Genomic DNA, 22,293 nt, shown 5'->3' with positions numbered 1-22,293 from the left:
GGAAGAGGGGAGAAAAGCCAGTGCTGTGCATGCTACTGTTATTCATGGCTCAGATATATCAGGGACTTGAGTTTTAGTGCACTATCTGGGAACCTGACCCACTATTGCGATTTAGTTTTATGGATGAAAGTGTTTTGATTTCTGATTTACTGGTTTATGAACTTTAACAATAAAATAAATATATTTAAGGGAACTGCCTGACATAGAAAAGTTATTTCTTTCTGCAACATTTTGTAATTCTCAAATCCAGGGGACTTTTTCTTATTTTAAGTCAGATTGACATACTTCTAACCTGTCATGTGCATAACAGTAAGTTGCAATTTTACCTGAACTCGAAATGTTGGCACATGCATCCCATGTCTAGAGAAATCCTTATAGCCGTAACTAGTATCCTCAAAGTGACGAGACACATCTCTTGCTGGTGTGACTTCTTCATCATCTGAAATAATTAAACAAAAAAGTCACTGAAAGCTTTTCAAAAACAGGATGCTAGAAATTCATTTTACCTACAACAAGTAAAAATAGGATAACCCTTTCTCTGACACCGAGTAGTCAACTAAAGTCTTAAAACCACAGAGAGAAATAGCTTACTTACCAGTGAATGGAATGTAATAAGATTCTCTGTTATAACAAATATTCATGGTTGACTTTACTATGCTTTGCATTCTTTTCTTTCAAACACCCTCTGGCGTCCCCACTCCAATTTTAGATATCAAGTGCTACTTTAAGAGTATGCACACAAAATTTGAACATACTTTTGGATAATCTTTATGGTGATAAATCATCTATGCTCTATAGTTTAACACTTAAAGACTATTTCTGGTTGAATATCAATGTCCTATAATATATGATCTCTCTAACACCTCAAAGGTCCTAGAAATAATTCTGGAATGGTGAATCATTTTTATGTTTCCTGAACTTCTGGGATTATTTTCACGTTTATCTGAAGAAAATAGAAACAAAAACTTTTCCTCAAGGAGAAACAAGAGAACATCCAACCTTCATTTATACAAATTTGATTTTTTCTTTGCTATTAGGAAACTTGGTGCTTTTAACACATATACTCTTTATCCCACTCTGTTATCAAAAGACATTTTGAGATACTTTAACTTTTTTCCTTTAAATTACCTGGTTTAAATATTAAATCCTATAGCCTGTATATAAAGGCCAAACATAAAGGATTTAAGTTTGTTGTTAGCTGTCTAATAAATAGCTCCTTTGCATAAATCACTGAATTCTAAAGCTGGAAAGCAACCTTAGGGCTTTATGAACTCAATTTCCTAATATTAAAGAAGAGGAAAAAGAGCATTCATATGTTAAGTGACTTACATTCACAAAGCTTATTGGCAGTGAATTTTAGTCCTAAAACTCAAATATCTTCTTTTAGTCTAGTGCTATTTATACTATAACTTCCTTTTCTCGGTTGCCTGCTTTATTTATAAGTAGGAATACCTATGTAATAATAGCCTCTCTAAAAGGAAAAACATTTGATGTTTTGAAACTTTTATTTAAATTCTTTAAATAAAGTGGGGCTCTTTTTTGCTAAGCAACAGAAATTTTGTTGACTATGTAATGATTGCTTTTACCTGAAGAGAAGACAAACATGCTCTCTCTTTTTTCTATTTCAAAACGTGAAGCCATCTCTTCCTGACTTGCCTCTTCTTCATCTCGACATTCTTGTAACTGCCTCATCTTTTCCATGAGGGCTTCGACCTCAAAGAAGGAATCACTTACCTAAAGAGAAAATACAACGAATGTTACATATGTAAGAAAAAGGTTGAAATTTTAAAATTTTCTTATTAGGATACAAATTCTTATGAAACAGAACAGAATATAGGAAAAATAGACTGCATGATTTTTAAAGTACAAGAATGATTAAAAAATGGAATTATTTTGGCCTGTTACATATATAGATATGCAGACTTAAAAAAATGATTTTAAGAACACATTTTTACCTTACAAAATTAGTAATAATATCTTACTGTTACTGCTAAGTTTTAAGAATTAAAATTTAAAACTAGTTGTCAATATAAACAGAAACTGCTCAGTTAAATAAGATACAAAGTATAAGTGGTTTTGCATCAACTGTGCACACTGGGTGTATTGTCATCTCATGATGATGATGTCTATCATCTTCAAATTATAGTAATCAGCTCTAATTTGCCAATTAAGAATGAAACCTGTCCTTGGAGGGCTGACCTCTGCAAATGGGTCTGGCAGTCACAATTTGTAGTGAACTGATTCCCCCCAAATATACTACAACTCAAGTTGACTTGTTATATTCAAAATCCTACTTCTAAGTAGTCCAGAGTACATATATACATAGTGCTAACTGTACCTACCTACAAACTAAAGCTACTGCTCATTCATCTGCTGTCCAGGAAAGCATTCCTGCCTTTCTGCACAAATACATACACAAAAAGTACAAGTTTTGGAATATTCTATAACGAAACAAGGTTTTTCATGTAACACATACCATTTCAGCATTAAGAGGTGGCCCATTTTTAAATATATATATATATATGGTAAATAACTTTTCCTTTTGTGAAACCCATCCTACATTCTAATTCTCTTAAGCACTAATAGACAAAATACTTACTAGTTGAAGATTTAGGGCAAGTTCTGGCCCTTCCAAAGGTGCTGTGAGCCTCCCCCACCCCATTATCTTCTTTAGCCTCGTTCTAAATCAAATGTGGGGAAGGACAACAATCCAACTCCAAGCATCCTAGCAACTGATACATACTCTGCCTTAGACCATCTCATAACCCTTACGTTTTAATAATCAGTGGCCAAAGATGGGACTATAACATGAATCCAGGTAGCTCAACAGAGGGTGAAACTGATGGTCTTGAACCTTGTCAGCAAAAGAAGTGATCAACTCTGGGAAAAATATTTCCCTTCATGTGTTAATCTCACAGTATGTAAATGCTACTTCTTATTTAGCACCTGATAAATGCCAGCTATATTAGGCCTTTTACTTCTTTAGAGACATTTCATTTAAACCTCAACCTTGTGTTTGACCTTTATTTATGAATGAAAGAACAGAGGCTCAGGGAGGTTAGGTAACTTGCCCACAGTCAAATATATACACTAAAGGCAATTCGAACTGTTTAAATCTGCTCCAAAGGAATAATGTAACTCAGAAAATCTATGCAAAGTATTCAGAAGACGGTGATGCTGTTTCTGTGATTTCTCTTTGGAAATGTAAGTAAACTTTCACTATAGCAAAAGAATGAAAAAGGAATTTTGATTCATCATATTCAGGAAATTAAAACCTGCTTATAGATAATTCAACTTGTTCTAATCTGTTTCAAAGGAATAACAAAATTGAGAAAATATAAAAGCCAGAGAAAAGGAGGAATAGAAGTGAAAACATTTTAATAAATTTACATTCACTTTCATATGTATTTGTGCCAGGTTAAACATGAGAAAGAATTTTAAAAGGAGAAATTTCCAGGTAAAGGCTGATTAAATCTTCTGAAAGATTATTATGAGACCAGCCTGTTTCTTTTATGCAAAAGGAAGGAAAAGAATGTGATCAGCATCAAGAAGTCTTGGACCACCAAGTTGCATGATCTCAGCCTCCCCTCATCTCACTGCAGCACCCATCCAATACTAGCTGGCTCTGATGGGGCACATGCTGATGGCTCCTGATTCTAAAATTACTCGAGGGTCTTAAAATTTTACATATCCCTTAACACTAAATGAGTGCTGGGCATTTAGAGGAATGAACAGATAGAGGGGCCTAATATCTCTATGAACTTCAAGGGTGGGTTTTCTAAGTCACATGAAAAAAAAAATAAAACAGCAATTACTGTGATTAGTCTTATGATGATAATCCTGTAACAGATAATACTTACTGAAACATTTCCTGCTGAGTTGACCTGCATCTCATCCACACTGTGATTGCCATTTGTAATGTCACAGATGCAGTAGTTACTAACTGAAGGAGGTCTGAATGTGTGGCCACCATCACAGTGAATTTCTGGACTGATTCCACAGCCAAATGTGAATGAGGCAAGAGAATGATAGTGTGTGAGGAGAACTACTGCATGTACCAGTTCTGCAAGGGACCAGCTGTGCTCTTCAGCTTTTAAAAGTCCCTGAAGGAGAAAAAAAAATGAGAACATATTTATACATTGGGTTACGGTATTGGTAAAAGTGAATAGTTCATCTTGGTATTTAATCTCTTTAAAACAGGATTAGTCACTACATAAAACCTAGAGTAAAATTATAATTTGAGACATGCAGAACCCAGAATTTGCTAAAATAATTACTTATTTTCAAATAGAGCTTAACATAACCTGCTAATGACACTTTCATTATTATTTTGATTTTCTGAAATCCTGATTTAAATGTAATAGAATGCACTTTGCTTAAATGCAGTTACCATATTTCAGATGGTGGATTATAAATGCATTAACTGCTGTTAGTTCAAAGTCTCAATCCAGATGTATTTCAAGTGACAGCTACTGTATAAAATATGCCTGTGTTTTTCTCTATTATCAAGCTTTCTCAAGGAATCTTAAAGACAGTCGTTTGAACAACTTGACTCTGAATATTCCTAAATCATCAAATTATAATTATATTTATTTAAAAAACTATGCTCAAGGTAAAGGCTACGATTTTTCAAAGTCTTACAAATTTGTATCCCTTCTGCTTCATTATTTGTTTTATAATCTTGTATCATTTTCCATTACCCAGATGATACAACAGACACTACACCAATCATATTCAAATCTTATATCTTAATCAGATGCTTCAATTATGTAATAATATCTAAAAGGTTCTATGAAATAGAAAGATAAGCCCCAAAATATGTTGTATTTTTAAGAATTTCTACTGCATGGTAGTCACTTTTAGGGAATGTCAATCTACCTTTATTCTATTAATAAACAGAACCAGAAGGAACTACTTCAAGTTGTATTTGGATAAAGATACATAAGATGCCACTTCACACCTATCAGAATGGCTAAAATGTGCAACACTGATACATCAAATGCTGGTAAGGATGTGGAGAAAAAGGAATGCTCATCCACTGCTGGTGGGAATGCAAACTGCTGTAGCCTCTTAAGAAGACTGTTTCAGTTTCTTACAAAGTTAAACATAGGTTTGCCATGCAATCCAACAACCATATTCCCAGTTATTTACCTGAGTTGAAAACTTACATCCACCCCCCACCAAAATGCTCAAAACAGTAAATAACCAGGATGGCTTTCAAATAAACTGTGGTACCTCCCTACATTGTATTATTCAGTAATAAAGAAATGAGCCATCAAGCCCACAAAATGCACAGAGGAATCTTAAATGCATATTGATAAGTAAAAGAAGCTAATCTGAAAAGGCAATATATTGTATGATTCCAACTCTAACATTCTGAAAGGGCAAAATGATAGTAAAATGATCAGGGGAGAGAGATGAATTAAATGGAGCACAGAGGATTCTTAGAGCAGTGAAACTATTTTATATGATAATATAATGGTGGACAGATGACATGCATTTGTCAAAACCTATAGAACTGTAGAACACAAAGAGTGGACCCTAATGTAAACTACAGACTTTAGTTAATAGTAATATATCAATATTGATTCTTTGATTACAGCACATATACCATACTAATGCTAGATGTTAATAGGAAAGACTTGGGGGGAGGTTCAAGGGAGTGGAATACAGGAACTCTGCACTTTCTGTAAACCTAAAATTGTTCCAAAAAATAAAAGTCTATTTAAAAAAAAAAACCTCTAAGGGACACCCTAGATATATTACTTCTACTTACCTCAATATGTTCTTTGGTAATAAGCCAAGGTCTATGTGCTAACACTTTGTTAAGTTCTCCTAAATTTTGTAGTTTTTGAGGAGCATTCTCTAAACCATTAAGCCACTTGGGGTCCCCACCAACATGAAGGAAATCATTTACATGGAGGTTCACTAAGTAGGAACACTGGTGTCTTGCTGCAGCCTTAAGAGAAAACAAAAAGATCAATCCAACTATAAATATTAAAGTTTCTGATTAGTATGTTTGCAAATTTTCTATAAACTACAGAAATAGTTTCATCTAAACATTAAAAAAGATCACACATACCATAGAAGGCACTTCCAAAATACCCCAAGAACAAACAAAATATATGGTCAAAGTATTTGAACCTTAGAAATTAACAACTTTCAGATCCTCAGATTAACAAACTTCAATAAAGATGCCAACCATTAAATAATGGAGTATAATTTAAAAACTGAACAGGAGTAGCACCACTTATGTCAATGTGAGCTGTCTGTAATAGTGGACCAAATCCTTTGTTCTTCTTTATTCTCATTTCATGGAAAATGGTTCTCAAGAGTATATAAATACATATTTCTTTTTACTGTTACATTTGAGAGTATACTTACTTAGAAAGAGGAAAACCACATAATACCTAACAGGAATCCAAATAGAAGTCAGAATATAAGTATTTATCCTGTATTTAAAGCGTTAGCCATCTCTTTAAAAGATTAATAAAGAAGGCAAGATTTTTCACTTTATGTATACAAACCATTATTCCAATGTAGTGCCGATAATGTAGGGGTAATGGCCCATCCATTTGCAGTAGATAGTGTTGAGTTTTTAGGAAACTTTCTAGATATTGTGGGTGAAAAACCATCACTAATGTAATGTTATCCAAACGACCCAAAGCAGCAAAAGAATCTGCAAATAAAGTATGCATCTGTGCGTCTTCACTCCCCACTTGGAGAATCTGTATAAAAGAGAGGAAAACCATGGTTACATAAATTGTAAATTGGTGTTAGAATGCAGTGCACACCTGTTTTCTTTAAGTGTCATCTAGAAGCAGGTTAAATTTGACTTGAGAGGGGTGTTATAACTGAAAATTTAACTCAACTGGTAGCAAGATAGAAGAATAAACAGTCACATATTATGTAGAAGGAGATAAACAACAAAGGTTGAACGTTAAAGGCCATCTAGATAGGTTGCTTGCAGACTTGGCCAGAATCCAGATAAAGCAGCAGATTTAGATTATCAAATTTGCAGAGCTTGCAAACAGACACTAAAGCTTTTCCCCTTTCCTTATAATGCCTACTCTCATTTAAGGAGAACCAAAATTAACATCAAACAATCTTTGAAAACAAAGCACAGAAACTTCTACATATTTAGAATTAAAGATCCAATCTTGCATTGATACCAGTCTGTGGAGATGGTTGACCAAGTTAACTCAGCTTATGGGCAGACACCTAAACATCTAAATATAAGGAGATGGAGAATCACTGGTCAAAAACAAGTCTTACCTTTCCTTGATTAAATATGGGTGTTAGAAAAGCATCATGAAATGCTAGAAATCAACATGACTGTAACAGCTTTCTAATCCCACAGATTCACTGCCAAAGCATGATTATTAACTGTGATCAACACTGCGTAAAACATGTTGTCCAACAGTTGTTCAGATGCCAAGATGTGGGTCACGAAAGCTTTTCCTTAAAAGCATACAGTTCACTATGTACTTTCACAAACAACATACCTCCTTTTCAGGGATGAATCTGCTTGGTCCGTGTCCTAGTGGTCGAGGAATTCTAATTCCAAGATCCTAGAAAAGAAAATTACACCATCTCAAGACTCCAGCAGTAAACAACATGAACTGAGGCTACAGGAATGGGAGGGAAAAACAACCAGTTGAACAGAGACAGGCTTGTTTTGGTGATTTGTTTTCACTGCTATATATACATACCAACTCCTCTGTTTGCATCGCATAGCTGACAAGAGCTTATAATATGGCTAAAAACAATAAAACCTGCTTCACTAAAAGCAGAGTTTTACATAAAGTACTTGGCAGAAAGTCTAGAACAGAAAGTTCAGCACATAGCAACCAACCCTGTGGACTGTCAGTGATACAAAATAAGACGAATGTGTTTGTACATCCAAAACTCAACCAACCAAAACACTAATCTCTGTTTATCTTGTCAGGAAATGAAAAAGCCCTAACTTCTACCTAGATGTCTTAAACTAAAAGGAGTGTAATTATCATTACAGCTATAATAACACTTCACAATAAGAAGAAATACTATGAAATATAGAAAGCAGTGACTTAAATCCACAAAAGAGAAATTACTGCAGGGCATGTTTTCTCTGTGGCAGAGTAAAACAATCTTAGAGAAACTTATTTTGTGAGTTTGCTTTAAGTTTTTTATACACTATAATGTTATCATCTTTGTTTATATATATTTTATATATATATATTAAAGATTTTATTTATTATTTGACAGAGAGAGACATAGTAAGAGAAGGAACACAAGCAGGGAGAGTGAGAGAGGGAGAAGCAGGCTTCCCACCAAGCAGGGAGCCCGAGGCGGGGCTCAATCCCAGGACCCTGGGATCATGACCTGAGCCACCCAGGCGCCCCTCCTTATATTTTTGAGAAGTTCAACTAATTAAGATATAAGAAATAAAGGTTTTCTGCCCTTTGACATAGTGAATTTAGAATCCTGTATCTGGAGTCTACTAGAATCCTATATTTTATGTGACAGTATAATATGGTTAACAAAAACTGATAATCAAGCATTAGGGGTCCATCTTTTCCCCCAATACAGAGTGCTACAGAAACAAAACTTAAATAATACTTTTTTTTTTTTAAGGTTCATGTCTTATCAATCAATCTGGTTTCAAAGAAAAAAAATAATTTCTAGAGTTTACACATCTAAATATCAACCCTTGCTTATATAATTACATACAAATATTATTTCAATACTCTACCGCTTCCAAAAGTCCTTCAGGATGTTCCTTTCAAAGAAAGAAAAAAAAGGGGGGGGGGAGCAAACAGAGACGGGTATGTGGCACCAATTCAAAAAATCTGGTCCAAGTGAATGAAAACCTTTTGAGCAGAATGGACTTTTTAAAATTAAGCAGGCAGGACAAAACTGAAGTAAATCTTTATTGGGAGAACTTAAGACTTGGATTCAAAGTAGGCTGTAACTGCCAACTAAATCTATGAAATATAATTCAAATAGCCATGTACTGGAAGCCAGTGATGTCTTACTCTGGTTATTCCACACTGAGACTCAACACAGCAATGTTCTAACTAAAGCCTTCATTAGAGGAGGCACTCAATTCACTGATCTGGCCATGTGTATGTCTTGATTTTAGTAGCCTATAAAAAATGCAAGAAAAAACCCCACATCCCTGCTATTCAATACATCATCTTGGCACAAATGCAGCCATTTATATAAAAACAATGACTCTATTAGCCTTTCTAACTGCTGAATTTCTGATCCAATTACATAGATTTCAAACAAAATATATTGGGCAAAACATTAAGGTTAAAACCAGTATTTATTTCTTCTAATTTCTTCACTATCTTATTTAAATAAGTGCATTTTAGGAATATACCCATTTCAAGGGTTTATTATTCATTTTATACCTAAAAGACACTATTACTCTTGAGGCCTTAGTATATAAAAAGGTAGCATTTCAAATGGAGGAGAAACGGATTATTCAACAAATAATATTGATACAACTAGATAGCCACTCAGAAAAAAGTGAAGTTGGAACCATAAATCATACTTGACTCAATACTTCAGAGGTAAGTGTAAAAACAAAAACAAGAAAACATTAGTGTTAGAGGAAAACACTCATAGAATGAAGTTAGGCCTAAGAATGCCATAAAACCCAGATGTTATAAAATAGAAGACTGATAAGTCTGATGACATAAAAGACTTTCACATGGGAAAAATAAACATATAAAAAGTCAAAAGCAAACAGAAAACTGCAAAATATATTTGCAACTCCTATAACAAAAGGGCTAAATTTGTTGAATACATGAAGATTCCTACAAATCAGAAAACCCCCCAAAACCTGACAGAAAAATGAATAAAGGACATGGACAGTTCAAAGAAAAGGAAATACAAATGGCTGAAAAATGATCAACCTCACAATCAAACTTCAAGTTAACTACACTAAGATACTACTTTTCACCTAAAAGATTGCTTTAGGGGCGCCTGGGTGGCTCAGTGGGTTGAGCCTCTGCCTTCGGCTCAGGTCATGATCTCAGAGTCCTGGGATCGAGCCCCGCATCGGACTCTCTGCTCAGCGGGGAGCCTGCTTCCTCCTCTCTCTCTCACTGCCTACTTGTGATCTCTATCTGTCAAATAAATAAATAAATAATCTTAAAAAAACAAAAAAAAAAGATTGCTTTAGATCAAAAGTTTAATAATAGGCTGTGTTGAAGAGGAGGTGGATAAACAGCCATTCATTACTTATACATTTCTGATGGGAGTGTTCTGAAGTGTGAGGAAATGAGATCAAGAAATACATAAGAAGTATAAACTACTACAACCTATAGAGTGCAATTTGTAATAATGACTGAAATTAAGAAGTGAGAAATCCTTTGAGTCAACAATTTTGTCTTATATGTTAACCTGTACTCACAGAAATGTCACATGTAAAAAGACAATCACTCCAACATTGTTTCTAATAGTACAAGATATAAAACAACCTAAGTACTCAACAAGACTGTTTCAATGTAGTATGACCACAGACTAGAATAGCATGTAATCCTTACAAAGAATGAAGCAATTCTACATGAGTTGGCTTTAAAAGATCTCCAGGAGATATATATATATATATATATATATATATATATATATATAGTGGGGGAGCAAAGTGCATAGTATGTATGTATTATGTTACTATCTGTAAAGAGAGGGGAAAAATTTACAATTCCATTTCTAGGACTTATTTTACAACTACAGCAACATGTGGGTGGCATATACATATTTTTAATAATAAGACTGATAGCACATGTGCCTTAAAGAGGTTGAATTATATTACTTGGTTTTGTTTCTATACCAAAAATATATTCAACTATCACAAAAGAATAGCTTTAGAATTCCAAGAAACTGGCTATCAAAGTTTCAGAAATGGAGTATTTTCCTATAGGTATGGCAAGGGTCTTTCTGATGGTCCCATGTAATTCTCAAAACTGTGAAAGTCCGCCCCTACAGCCAAATTTGGTGGTTATGTTGGTATTACTGTCTCCCTATTCCTTGCCTTCAATGGGCAAAACCTTCCTTCCTTCTTGGTTCCTTTAGAAATATATTCTTTTAGAATGAAAACTATGTGTTTCAAAGCAGGATGTTAGTCAAAAGCAAACATGGGAATGGATTATGACCCATTTTGCTAATAACTTCTTAGTTCTAAGGTCACATTCATTCTTTGATGAAGTACCAGTCTGGTAAGAAAGCTGGAGACAGAAAGTAGAAAAACTATGAAAGGAAAGGAATGGAAAAAGTCTCTGACATTTGAGATTTCAATTTCATTATTTTACTTAAGGGTGGTTCCAGGTAAAATAGAATTTTACGCAGCTCACACTGAGACTACCAGGGTCAATTTCCTACCTGGTTGAAGAGGTTGTGAGAGGTTTGTGCCATGTAAAAGCAGAAAGGGAAATGGTAGGAAAGAAATGGAGAGGAAGTGAAAGAAGACTGGGGAAAGGGGAGAAGGGGGATGGATACCCACATACTTAAAAAAATCAAGTCTTTCCCAAAAAGAGTTGGTCAAGACTGATATAATGGGAAGTAGCACTGTTTTAGACTGACATCAATTTATTCTCCTACATTTGAAGGCTAGACTCAAAAAGACGTTCTTTGTTCTCTTTTTTAATAGACTAGGTACGTGAGAGGGATACAAGAATATGATGAACTCTAAGACTCCATTCCAATTTATCCCAATCCAGATTCAGGCAGTCAGGAGATCATTTTACAAATTATTTATATTTTTATATATCATATATATATATAATTGCTGTAACATAATTATAATTACATATGTTTTAAAATATATGTACACAATTTAAAATCAAGTACCTAGCTCAGTATTATGAGTGGTGGAGACAGAGGCTGAATCCAGGAAATCCAGAAATCTAGTTGGTATCTTTAATTATTACTCTTTTAAGCCTAAGAGTTTTTGATACCTTAAAGGTCCCTTTGGATACCACTATTGTCATACAATAGTATTCTTTGTTTCTAAAAGGATAAAAGTTTCAACTTTCTGGAAAATTCATTTTTGAAACACTTCTTTTCCTAGGCAACATGACAAAATTAGTTACGCTATTTTCTAGCAGGTACTGATTTTAAAAAAGGTACTGCAGGTCTTCAATAGGGTGATCATAAGCTAAACGAACCACATTTCATAACTTCCTGAAGGTTGCTTCGATTATGCCTTATCTGTAGCTGTTAAAGAAAATGAATTACAGACTTGGCGCAAATTTTGGCCAATCCAGATTCTAAGAGGCAGAACTGCCAACAGCAAGTGGTCTTGTTTACAAAGCAGATGTAGATGCTAATCACAGCACAAACCTCACAGGCTCTCCGTGAAGGTGTGGCTGGAAAAACTAACATGGGAACTAACAGTTCTTTCCTCTCAACAATCCTCCTAATCAGCATTTTGAAAAAGAGAGCAACAGCCTCTGCCATGACAACACTGCTGCAAAACTCTGACATAAGATCTACTTCTTCATTAGTGTATAATATTAACACACTAATTTTCACTATATAAAAATTCTTAGCAAATGCTGACTTGACAGTATCACAGAAAGACTATATATATCACTATATATGAATATATGAATATATATATGAATATATATATGAATCAGTGTACACTAGAAGTATGTTCTAATCATAATTTCCAAATGTATTAAAGATACATTTATGAATCTATAGCAATATCCTTAAGTGAAAGAATGAATGATTTGCCACAAATGCAAAATAAAAGCATTTCTTGGCTTTTGGTGTTTACCCACCTGCAAAGCTAGTTGAAAAGTAAATATAATTAGGTCATTTGAATGATTTTTCTCACTGCACTCGCGGCACTTTTAAAAAACTAGACATTTTATAAATATAACCACAGTACTGATATTAATTTTGATTTAAAAAAATTACAAAAGCAGTATGTGCTTTTTGAAACACACTTCAACAAAGCAACAATAAATTGTGTAACATGTGAAAGCTCCCACACCTCTTTCCCTTTTTCAGGAGAATCACTTCAGAAGAATCACTAACAGATGGGTGCTAGCCTTCTGACGTTCAAAAATTTTAAAATAGAAATGAAGAGATGTAGAAGTGTTATTTTAAAAAAAAAAAAATCCTGGGCACTCAGGTAATGATCTCAGGGTCCTGGGATGGAGTCCCGCATTGGGCTCTCTGCTTGGCAGGGAGCCTGCTTCCTCCTCTCTCTCTCTGCCTGCCTCTCTGCCCACTTCTGATTTTTCTCTGTCAAATAAATAAATAAAATCTTAAAAAAAAAAAATCCTGCTATAACAAATGTACTGGTGCTTCTTTTAAAACTGTCATTAACTCTACTTGGGAACTTAGAAATATTCAGTTACCTCGTTTTTCCAGTATCCAGTCTTCTATGAAATGCATTCTAAAAAAATAACTCACAGACTTCAAAATACTAGATTTGTAAGGCTGACTTAGCCATATGTGTATTTTATACTTTGATCGGGAGTTCCATCCCTGAAAAGTGTCTCATTTTAAAGCACCATGTAAGTTTGCTATTTGAGAGTCATGTTATTAATTCTTTTGTAAAGTTTTCCTATAAAGCACTACTTCCTAACTTGTTTTCCCACATGCTGGGTGTGTTAAAAATAAAATAGAACTCTACAGCCGCTTCCTAAACACAATCCCATAAGCACTGTAATCAATGTGCAAGCTAAAATGTATCTCTTTATCTTCCAATTTACATGGCTATATTTAGAGATTGTAGATCTGGGGCAGAACCAGGGTTCTGCCCACAAATACCACCAGAAATAACAGATCTATTCAAGCAGGATGAGTGGGGATCACTTCTATTCAAAATGAGAAAAGATCTCTTATGGCCTGCAAACAGAAACCATAAATGCTATTTCAACACTTTCATACAGTTTTCTCTTTTTGAGTTTCCAAACAAACAGTTATAACAAGTTCTTTCTTTCTTTCTTTTTTTTTTTTTTTTAGGTGGTTGTATTATCTGTAAACAATCAGGAGTGTATTATGTGCCTATGAATTTTAAAATCTAGAAAAGTTTGTTCTAAAAACCTCATGAGAAGGTGTCTTCATTTAAAGTTAAATGACTATATGTGGTATACTCGCAATGTAGATTCCATCTACAAAAAATATAAATACAAAAACAGTCATTTAAGTGGGCAATGCTGCAGACAAATTACCTCCTATTTGGATTTCTTGAACTAAGGCAACACAGCATTCTGATTTCATTTCAAATTTTAATAACTATTTCTCTACTTTCTCCTTGTCACCCTTTGAATCAAGAGCCTTTTAAAGGTTCAAATTTTAATTAGGTTTATTCCTAACTTTCAAATAGGGCCCTATTTACAACCACTTAGGAAAAATACAAAACGTGACAATTAAACAGCTTTCTGAAGGCCATTTCAGACACAAAAGGGATGGTTAATAAACAAGGGTGAACACTGCATAACGTCATAGAGCTGGCAGAACATACGTATTCCAGGCAACATTATCTTTCAACTGACTCCAATGTACTTTTTTCTTTTTTTAAGTAGGAGGCAAAGGGGGAGGGGGTCACTGATAATCTGTTTTGACAGGACGCTGAAGGGGGAAAAAATCCACAGGCTGTTCTACCGTAAGACTAGAGCTTTGTTCGGTTCTGACTTGTGGAGACTTGTACAGAAGACAACGTTATTTACGTTTTGGAGACTTCCATTTAAAGGACCGAGGCAGCTGTCGCTGCCAGCCTCAGCATTTTCTGCCCGGGCCCTACTCACGATGGAAACCGTCTCTCCGCCCACCACAGGCCGCCCCTTCACCTAGGGGCGCCGGCCAGCCCGAGACGCCCCCGCCGGGCTGGGCGGCCGGCCGGGCGGTTGCTCCAGGGGCGCCCTCCCTGAGAAGCGTTCTCCGCAGCTGTTCGGCAGGGAGGCGGGGAGGCGTCGCGATCTCCGGGCAGCCCGGGCAGCTCTGCCCGGTACCCAACCGCCCGGCCCCTCGCCCGGGTACCTCGTCCTGGCCGCGGCCCCCGCCGCACTGCTTGCAGCCCAGCAGCTCCGAGACGGCCAGCGAGGCCGTGTACGCCTCGTTCGCTGTGGTGGCCAGGCGCATGTCGGCGCGGGGAGCGCTGCCGACGTGCAGGAGAACCGCGGCGGTGCCGAGAAGGCGAGCGCTGACCTGACGGCCGGGCTCCGGGCTGCAGCGCCTCAGTCAGCGCGGACCGCGGCAGCGCTGCGACCCCGACAAACAAGCCGCGCAGCCCCGCCCCCGCCGTCACTCCGCCCGCACGGCGGCCGCATGCGCCAATGCCCGCCCGCGGGGCCGCGGAGTGCCGCCCCCTTAGCGCGGAGGAGCGGAGGGTGACGGGCGGTCGGCGGCGGCCCGGCGGAAAAACAACCTCGAGCGTCCGAGCTCCCCACAGAAGCCAGTTCTCACGCCAGGAGCGGGTTCGGCCGGCTGGCACTATGGCTGAAGGTGCAGCGCGGGCCCTTAGGCGTCAGTAAAAGGCAAATGTGCCCCTGCCCCCAGCATCAGCAGTCGAGAGCCTGACCTCCTTCCACCCTCTTGGATTCATTTACCTCGAGCGAAACGGCGACCAGCCTCTCTGTGCTGACCCTGACACCACCAGGAAGAACCAAGTTCGCTTTACATTGTATGAAGTATTGCAGTCCCCTCCGTCCTTTCCCATAATGCCCAAACGACGCTGAAAGGGCCCAGAATGTTGGAACAAGTACGGGGCTATGGCCTATATTCAATATAAAATTAGTTTTGGTAAGCTATGTACAAACTATAAAATCATTCTCCTACACAGATAATAAGCCTTGGTGCCAATCTCTGAATTTCCTTTCTCTTTGCGAGTACATTCGAAGGCTTTAAAATTTCTAATGTTCTCATAAGTGCCCTGGGTTCTAAAGAAAGAATTTCTCACTTTGAAATCTGATGAGGAACTTGAGAAAATACAGGTTTTAAAGGAGCATAAATAACTGACATTGCTGGTCTTGGAACACGAATCTCTCAAGTCCCATGTTAACACTATTTCCTTACACGGCTTCATTAACTTCTTTTAAAAATCAACTTTTAAATAAGATCTCTTTTTGCATGTCTGCTCTTGTGTTTTCAAAAGCTTACATGTTCAGGTTAAGGAAAAAAAAAAGCTGGAACATTCTGATAGAAGGAAACAAGCAGAGTTTAAATCAATAAAAACTGACAGACACAGAATCAGGACTCCTAAATGCAAGTAAGTTTTAGTCTTAGAAGTGAGGTTACAATGTCTCAGAGAAGAATAAGTTACTCTTACAGCTCTTAAAGTGTCATATTTTAAAAGCAGGTTAAAATGGTTATTTTTTATCTTCTCCAGATAAGGTAAACGCTGTGTGTTCTCATACACTGCTTTTACAAATTGCAAAATCATGCAAAAAATTTTTTACTGATCAAGAAAAGCAATTTTGGGTTAATATTAACACAAAAAAGGCTACAGAGGCTTCCAAGCTCTCTTCCTCTGAGCACAACCACAAAAGCAAACAATATAATCAAATGCCCACTCAGTCACAAATAAACAAGCAGCAAAAATTAACTCAGTAAAACACTCAATTTGCAGCAATACCCTCCAAGATAAACTGGTTGTAGATGAATTCCTTGGAAACATAAATGGACTTGATATATGAGGTTGTGAGCCATACTGCTAGATAATGAGAGAAGTATATGAAAATGATGACTCTGCTATAAGAGTTGAGCTGTGATTTTTATATTCTGGAAGGGATAAAACAGTGGGGTTAGTTGTCTACTAGGGCATAACCTTGTTTGTGACATTAAAATGATACATGTGCAAAATGGAAAATGCTTAACTTTCTATTTTTTAATGAGAGGCAAGGGAAATGCATGCATTTAGCTAACCCAAAAATGGTTTAAAATAGTTAAATGCAAATCAAAACTGCAAGCTATATATATAGTAGGGTTTGATCCTTAGAGCTTGATAAATATTTACTGAAGAAGCATACAGTAAAATTGTATAGGAAACTGCAATTAGGATTACTTTTCCCCCCAGGAAATTTCAGTTTAATTATTTATTTTGATGCTGCCTTACATAAAAAGAAAAATAATTTTAATTCCTATTCTAACTCAGTGATTTACTGAGGACCTTTAAGTTATTAAATGTCAAGATTCCTTTATGGTCTCTATAAAGACTGACTTAAGTTCTTCAAAGAGTACTAATTTCTGCCCTTTACAATAGAGGAGTATGGTGAATTAGTTACTTTATTCTCCAACATAAATGGTTGCCTCCAAATAAATCTACAGTAACTAAGAATTCCTAGCAATATATTAACCTGCAAATATCATTGTGTAGATGTAATGTAAATTTCAGTTCTGGAAATGTTTTGTTTCAAATCTTTCAGTAAAAAGTTTGTAATAGAGTTCACTTCTTGAGTAGGCTAGATGTCCTGAAGGTGCTTCTCCTAACGAACCCGCAGTGCTAGGCATGTCTTGGCATGCAATAAACATCTGCTAAAAAAATGAAATCCTGATCACAGAACAATAATTGGAAAGCACTAGACTTTTGATATTTATCAGGTTATCATTAGAGGTCAGCAGTTACTTTATAAAGTCTGCTAGTATTTAAATATTTCAACATTTTATTTATTCTAGGAAGAATCCTGATTAATCCAAGAAGTAATAGTAATTCTGAGATATTTCCTTTCCTCTAAAAATGTTTTGGTAGACTTACTCAGCAGTATCAAAGGGAGGTTTTTACATGTAATTATTAGTAATGGTCTCAACTCTTAATATTCTCAAAAAGGAGCTGACATACCTATGTAAAAGCAGGGTGGTGTCAAATGACTTTATCTGAACTGAGAACTATGATGTATTAGAGAGTTTGGACTTGAAGCTGTGGTGTAAGACAGGCTTCCTGAAGGAAGAACATCTGAGCTGGGGCTCAGAGGATTAGTGGGAGAAGCCTTGGCAAGAAAATTTGGGGGGACGACAGGAGGGAAGGCTTGAGAGATAAAAGTTCTAAGCAAAGTAACCAGCATGTGCAAAGGCCCAGAGGCAGGAGAGAGAGAGAGAGAGAGAGTGGCCCAAACAGGGAAGCTGAATAAAGGAAATTTATTCGGTCTGGAAGGGGGGGTTATAGGCAGTGATAGAGTTCAAGTAAAAGATCAACAGTAAGGCGGGACCTTGTTCAAGCTTCATTAAAGAATGTAAATTTCATTCTTAAGACTACTGTGGACTTACTGAAAGTTTTAAACAGTAGAAAAACATCAGATTTGCATTTCACTACAGTTTAGAAAAATATATTGCAAGGGGCAACACTGGCGGCAGGGAGATAAGTTAGCAAGGCTGCCGAGGCAATTCTGGCAAGGCAGTATCGTGGGTCTGAAGAACAAAAGGAATGAAGCTAAGTGTAGGGATGAAGGTGGATTTTGTCTATCTAACATGATACGTTTCTTGAGAAAGGAAATCATGCCTCATACTCTTGTTTTTGAAATTGAGGAAATAAATCTCAAATTAGCTGCTCTCCTGACCAACTGGCTTTCCTACATCCATTAGACTTTTAAAACTAGTTAATTCATGGAAAAGAATGGATATATTTTAGTAGAATGAACACTTATCAGTCCAACAGGCCTAATAACACTTTCATAAACCACATATTAAATCTTGAATTTTCCCTTTTACCATAGGAATTATATTGAAGTACTACAGATTTGTAGATCTATTCATTAGAATAGGAATTATATTTAATAATTGGTTAGAAAACACATATAGCAGTGGTTTCATTCATTAAACCAAAGAATGCCTTTAAGAGTGAGCTTTAAAGCGTTCTTTAAAAACGCCCTATTGTCCTTTAAAACATTTTATTTAGAATGCTAGTTTATAAGATAACTTCTGCTTACTAATTTTGTCAAGATTTTTTCCTCCAAAAGGGGAACCCTCCTACACTGTTGGTGGGAATGCAAGCTGGTGCAGCCACTCTGGAAAACAGTATGGAAGTTCCTCAAAAAGTTGAAAATAGAGCTACCCTACGACCCAGCAATTGCACTACTGGGTATTTACCCCAAAGATACAAATGTCGTGATCCGAAGGGGTGCGTGCACCCCACTGTTTATAGCAGCAGTGTCCACAATAACTAAACTATGGGAAGAGCCTAGATGTCCCTCAGCAGAAGAATGGATAAAGAAGATGTGGCTATACACACACACACACACACACACACACACACACACAATGGAATATTATGCAGCCACCAACCCCCCCCCCCCGAAATCTTGCCATTTGCAATGATGTGGATGGAACTAGAGGGTATTATGCTAAGCAAAATAAGCCAATCAGAGAAAAACAATTATCATATGATTGCACTGATAGGAATCTGAGAAACAAGACAGAGGATCATAGGGGAAGGGAGGAAAAAATGAAGCAAGATGAAACCAGAGAGAGAGACAAACCATAAGAGATGCTTAATCTCAGGAAACAAACTGAGGGTTGCTGTAGTGGAGGGGGGTAGGGGGTGGGGTGGCAAGGTGATGGACGTTGGGGAGGGTATGTGCTATGTTGAGTGCTGTGAATTGTGTAAGGCTGATGATTCACAGACCTGTACCCCTGAAACAAATAATACATTATGTGTTAATTAAAAAAAAGATTTTTTTCCTCCAGCTCATATCTTCCTGTTTTTATATATATAGCTTGTCTGCTAAGCACTTTTTTTCCTTTCAACATCATGTTTTGAGTACAGTGAGATCTTTTTAGCACTGAACTTTAATTTTACATTGTTCTCTTATTTGTCCTCTACTTTTCTCACTTCTTCAATTTAATTTTTAGAATTTTATCACTTACAAGGGAGTGAGACTGACTGATTTTTGCTCTCATTCTCTCCTTTGGGGTTTCTTCTTTTAGAAATGCAGTTTTAAATCTCTGCATAGCGTTTTAGAAACTCATAGGCCATCACCCATATTTGTAATGAACCATATTCCAAACAATGTTGTGGTTTTAAATTAGAAAAACACTTCCCCCCAAAGAATAAGCATGTTAAATTGTGGTCAGGTTTTCCAGGTTAATAAGACTAGTAACTTACCAACTTCTACCTATCACACACTAAAGCAACTGACATATATAAGGCAAATATTTACTTCTATTTCCAAATTTATAAAGCAGAAAGTTCTAAAGTATGGGTAACTTGCCCAAGATTATAAAAGTAGTAAATTGCAATCAGAGATTAGAATGCAGGTCTGTCTGAATCCTGAGCAGCAGAAGGTGGGTTGCTTCTTTTAATGAGTATTTTATAAATTTTGATAACTATGTATTAGTCTTAGTTCTTGATTCTGAGGACAAAAGGAAAGGGAAAAAAATCTATCTCCCTTTCTTATACTCTTACACTCAGGATGAGATCTGGGGTGTGTGTGTGTGTGTGTGTGTGTGTGTGTGTGTGTGTGTTTGGTTTTTAAGAAAGAAATCATGGAATGAGTCATCTCGGTTTTTGAGAACTTCCCTCCTCTACTTTTCTATCCTTGTCACTCTCCTTAGTGTCTTTTCCCAGGCCTTTGCTAACCTCATGCTGCTTAAAGCTCCACTACAGAACTCATCTGAATCTACCCTAAGACCCCACCTAAGTCTACTAAAAGGTACTCATACTACCTACCCCTATTCCTCTTAGAATAACTGGTTGATGTGCTGGAAGAAAGGCTTCTTGAAACAGTTCACACTATTTATTGTATGAAGTACTGATACCTCATACTAATTTATTTATTTAGTCTGATTCAATAAAATATATGCTCCATAAAATCAGAATTTTGTTGTTGTTGTTCACAGCTGTATTTCCAATGCCTCACACATAGTAGACCCTCAATAAGTATGTATTGAACTCCAGAGATTATTTCTATTAAAAGAAAAAAAAAAGCTTAACTCAAGTGAAAGCTTAACATTGAACTACAAGTTCAATATTCAGTTTATGAAGGATTTGGGCCATCTAGACAAAGATTTTTGGACGTTTTGGGTCTACTACATAAGCAGGCAGGCTCTGCTTGGGAATCAGCCTGTCCTTGGGCTCAGCTCTGCTAAAGCAACTTCTATTTTTCCTAGTCTCTCCACATTTTCTCCTTGGGAACCCACAAATAATCCCAAGCTTCTTTGATTTTTCTTTGCTTGCTCTCCTTGCACTACAAAGATAGCTTTAAAGGTTTAGGCAATGATATATATGGCTCACTTGTTAAGTCAGGCAGGTACTTACAAGTCAGACACTGCTTGTATACATATCATTGTTTGACAAGATTAATGAACATTCTGTAACCAAGTTTGGCTTTCAACATCTTTAGGCCTAAGGTGAAATGACAAGAAATAAAGTGTCTGTTGAGATCCCAAAATTAAATGGGAGAACTCATTCAAAAATGCTACAATTTTTAGAGGTGAATTACTTTCCAGCATTATTGTTAAGTTAAATAATAATTGGTTTAATTTGGAATAGGCTGAGATTCAGCTAAAAGGTGAGTGTTGGGGGAAACAGAGAACTTTATCACATATGTACTTAGGAGCTACTGAAACTTTTAAAGAAGGAGGAAAAGGAAGTGATACAAACTCAAAAAAAGGTAACCAAAGATACTAAATATACGACACATATATCTGAGAAAATATTTCTCAGACTATGCACATATACTACCGTACTGTACAATTTTTAAAATACTTTTTTGCGGAGCTGGATTTCAACTTTATCTAAAACCATATATGAAAATATTTATTTTTTAAATTCTCAAAGTACTGCTGGTTTGTGAGCACGAGGAAAGAGCTGGTTTTAATATGTAACCTATAATTTTTTTAAGTTCTTTTACTTATTTATTTATTTTTAGTAATCTCCACACCTAATATGGGGCTTGACCTCATGATATTGAGATCAAGAGTCAGATGCTCTACCAACTGAGCCAGCCGGGCACCCCTAAAATCTTTTAATCAAGTTATTTTTTTATTTATAACTACCCTGACCTCCCTATCCATGCCCACCCCGCTCTATGATTATTACTATTATGTAGTGAATAGATTTACAATATGTTTTTCTTGCACAATTCAAAGAATCCCCACTCAATTCCTCTGTGATAATCTTTAGCTGTAGGTCCCTTAATCCTTTAAATTACCTTCTTTCTTTGCCTCCTTCTGAGATCTCTAGTTTTCCAAGAGGGTATTAAGAGCCTAACCTGGTCACAAAGTACAAGGCCACATCCAGAGATGACTTGCATGTTATTAAGCTTCTTAGAAATAAAATGCCTTTCACTGAACTTTCCCATCTGTTCTGCCCTCCAAAATCCTCACTGTAACTCTGTGGGCCATTTTCCC

General features: G+C 36.4%; 1 protein-coding gene across 2 annotated transcripts in view; it reads right to left on the bottom strand.

Annotated features, from left to right (window-relative positions):
• The window catches only part of SESN1 (sestrin 1), a 116,825-nt gene that overhangs the window by 5,309 nt on the left and 89,223 nt on the right, over positions 1-22,293 (bottom strand). The window contains exons 1-7 of one of the 2 annotated variants that reach the window (XM_080805476.1): positions 14,992-15,230; positions 7,506-7,571; positions 6,528-6,728; positions 5,777-5,959; positions 3,861-4,103; positions 1,587-1,734; positions 327-439 (exon numbers count right to left, since the gene is read on the bottom strand). In XM_080805476.1, the coding sequence (XP_080661602.1) occupies positions 327-439; positions 1,587-1,734; positions 3,861-4,103; positions 5,777-5,959; positions 6,528-6,728; positions 7,506-7,571; positions 14,992-15,093 (1,056 nt within the window). In that variant the 5' untranslated portion in view covers positions 15,094-15,230. Of the gene's footprint in view, positions 1-326; positions 440-1,586; positions 1,735-3,860; positions 4,104-5,776; positions 5,960-6,527; positions 6,729-7,505; positions 7,572-14,991; positions 15,231-22,293 lie in introns of those variants that run through there. The other variant, XM_080805475.1, reaches the window with a different exon arrangement.

This window comes from Martes martes (assembly GCF_963455335.1).
Source record: "Martes martes genome assembly, chromosome: 6".
Taxonomy (NCBI): domain Eukaryota; kingdom Metazoa; phylum Chordata; class Mammalia; order Carnivora; family Mustelidae; genus Martes; species Martes martes.
Note: the sequence above shows the minus strand (reverse complement) of the source record. Positions and strands in the feature narration are given on the sequence as shown.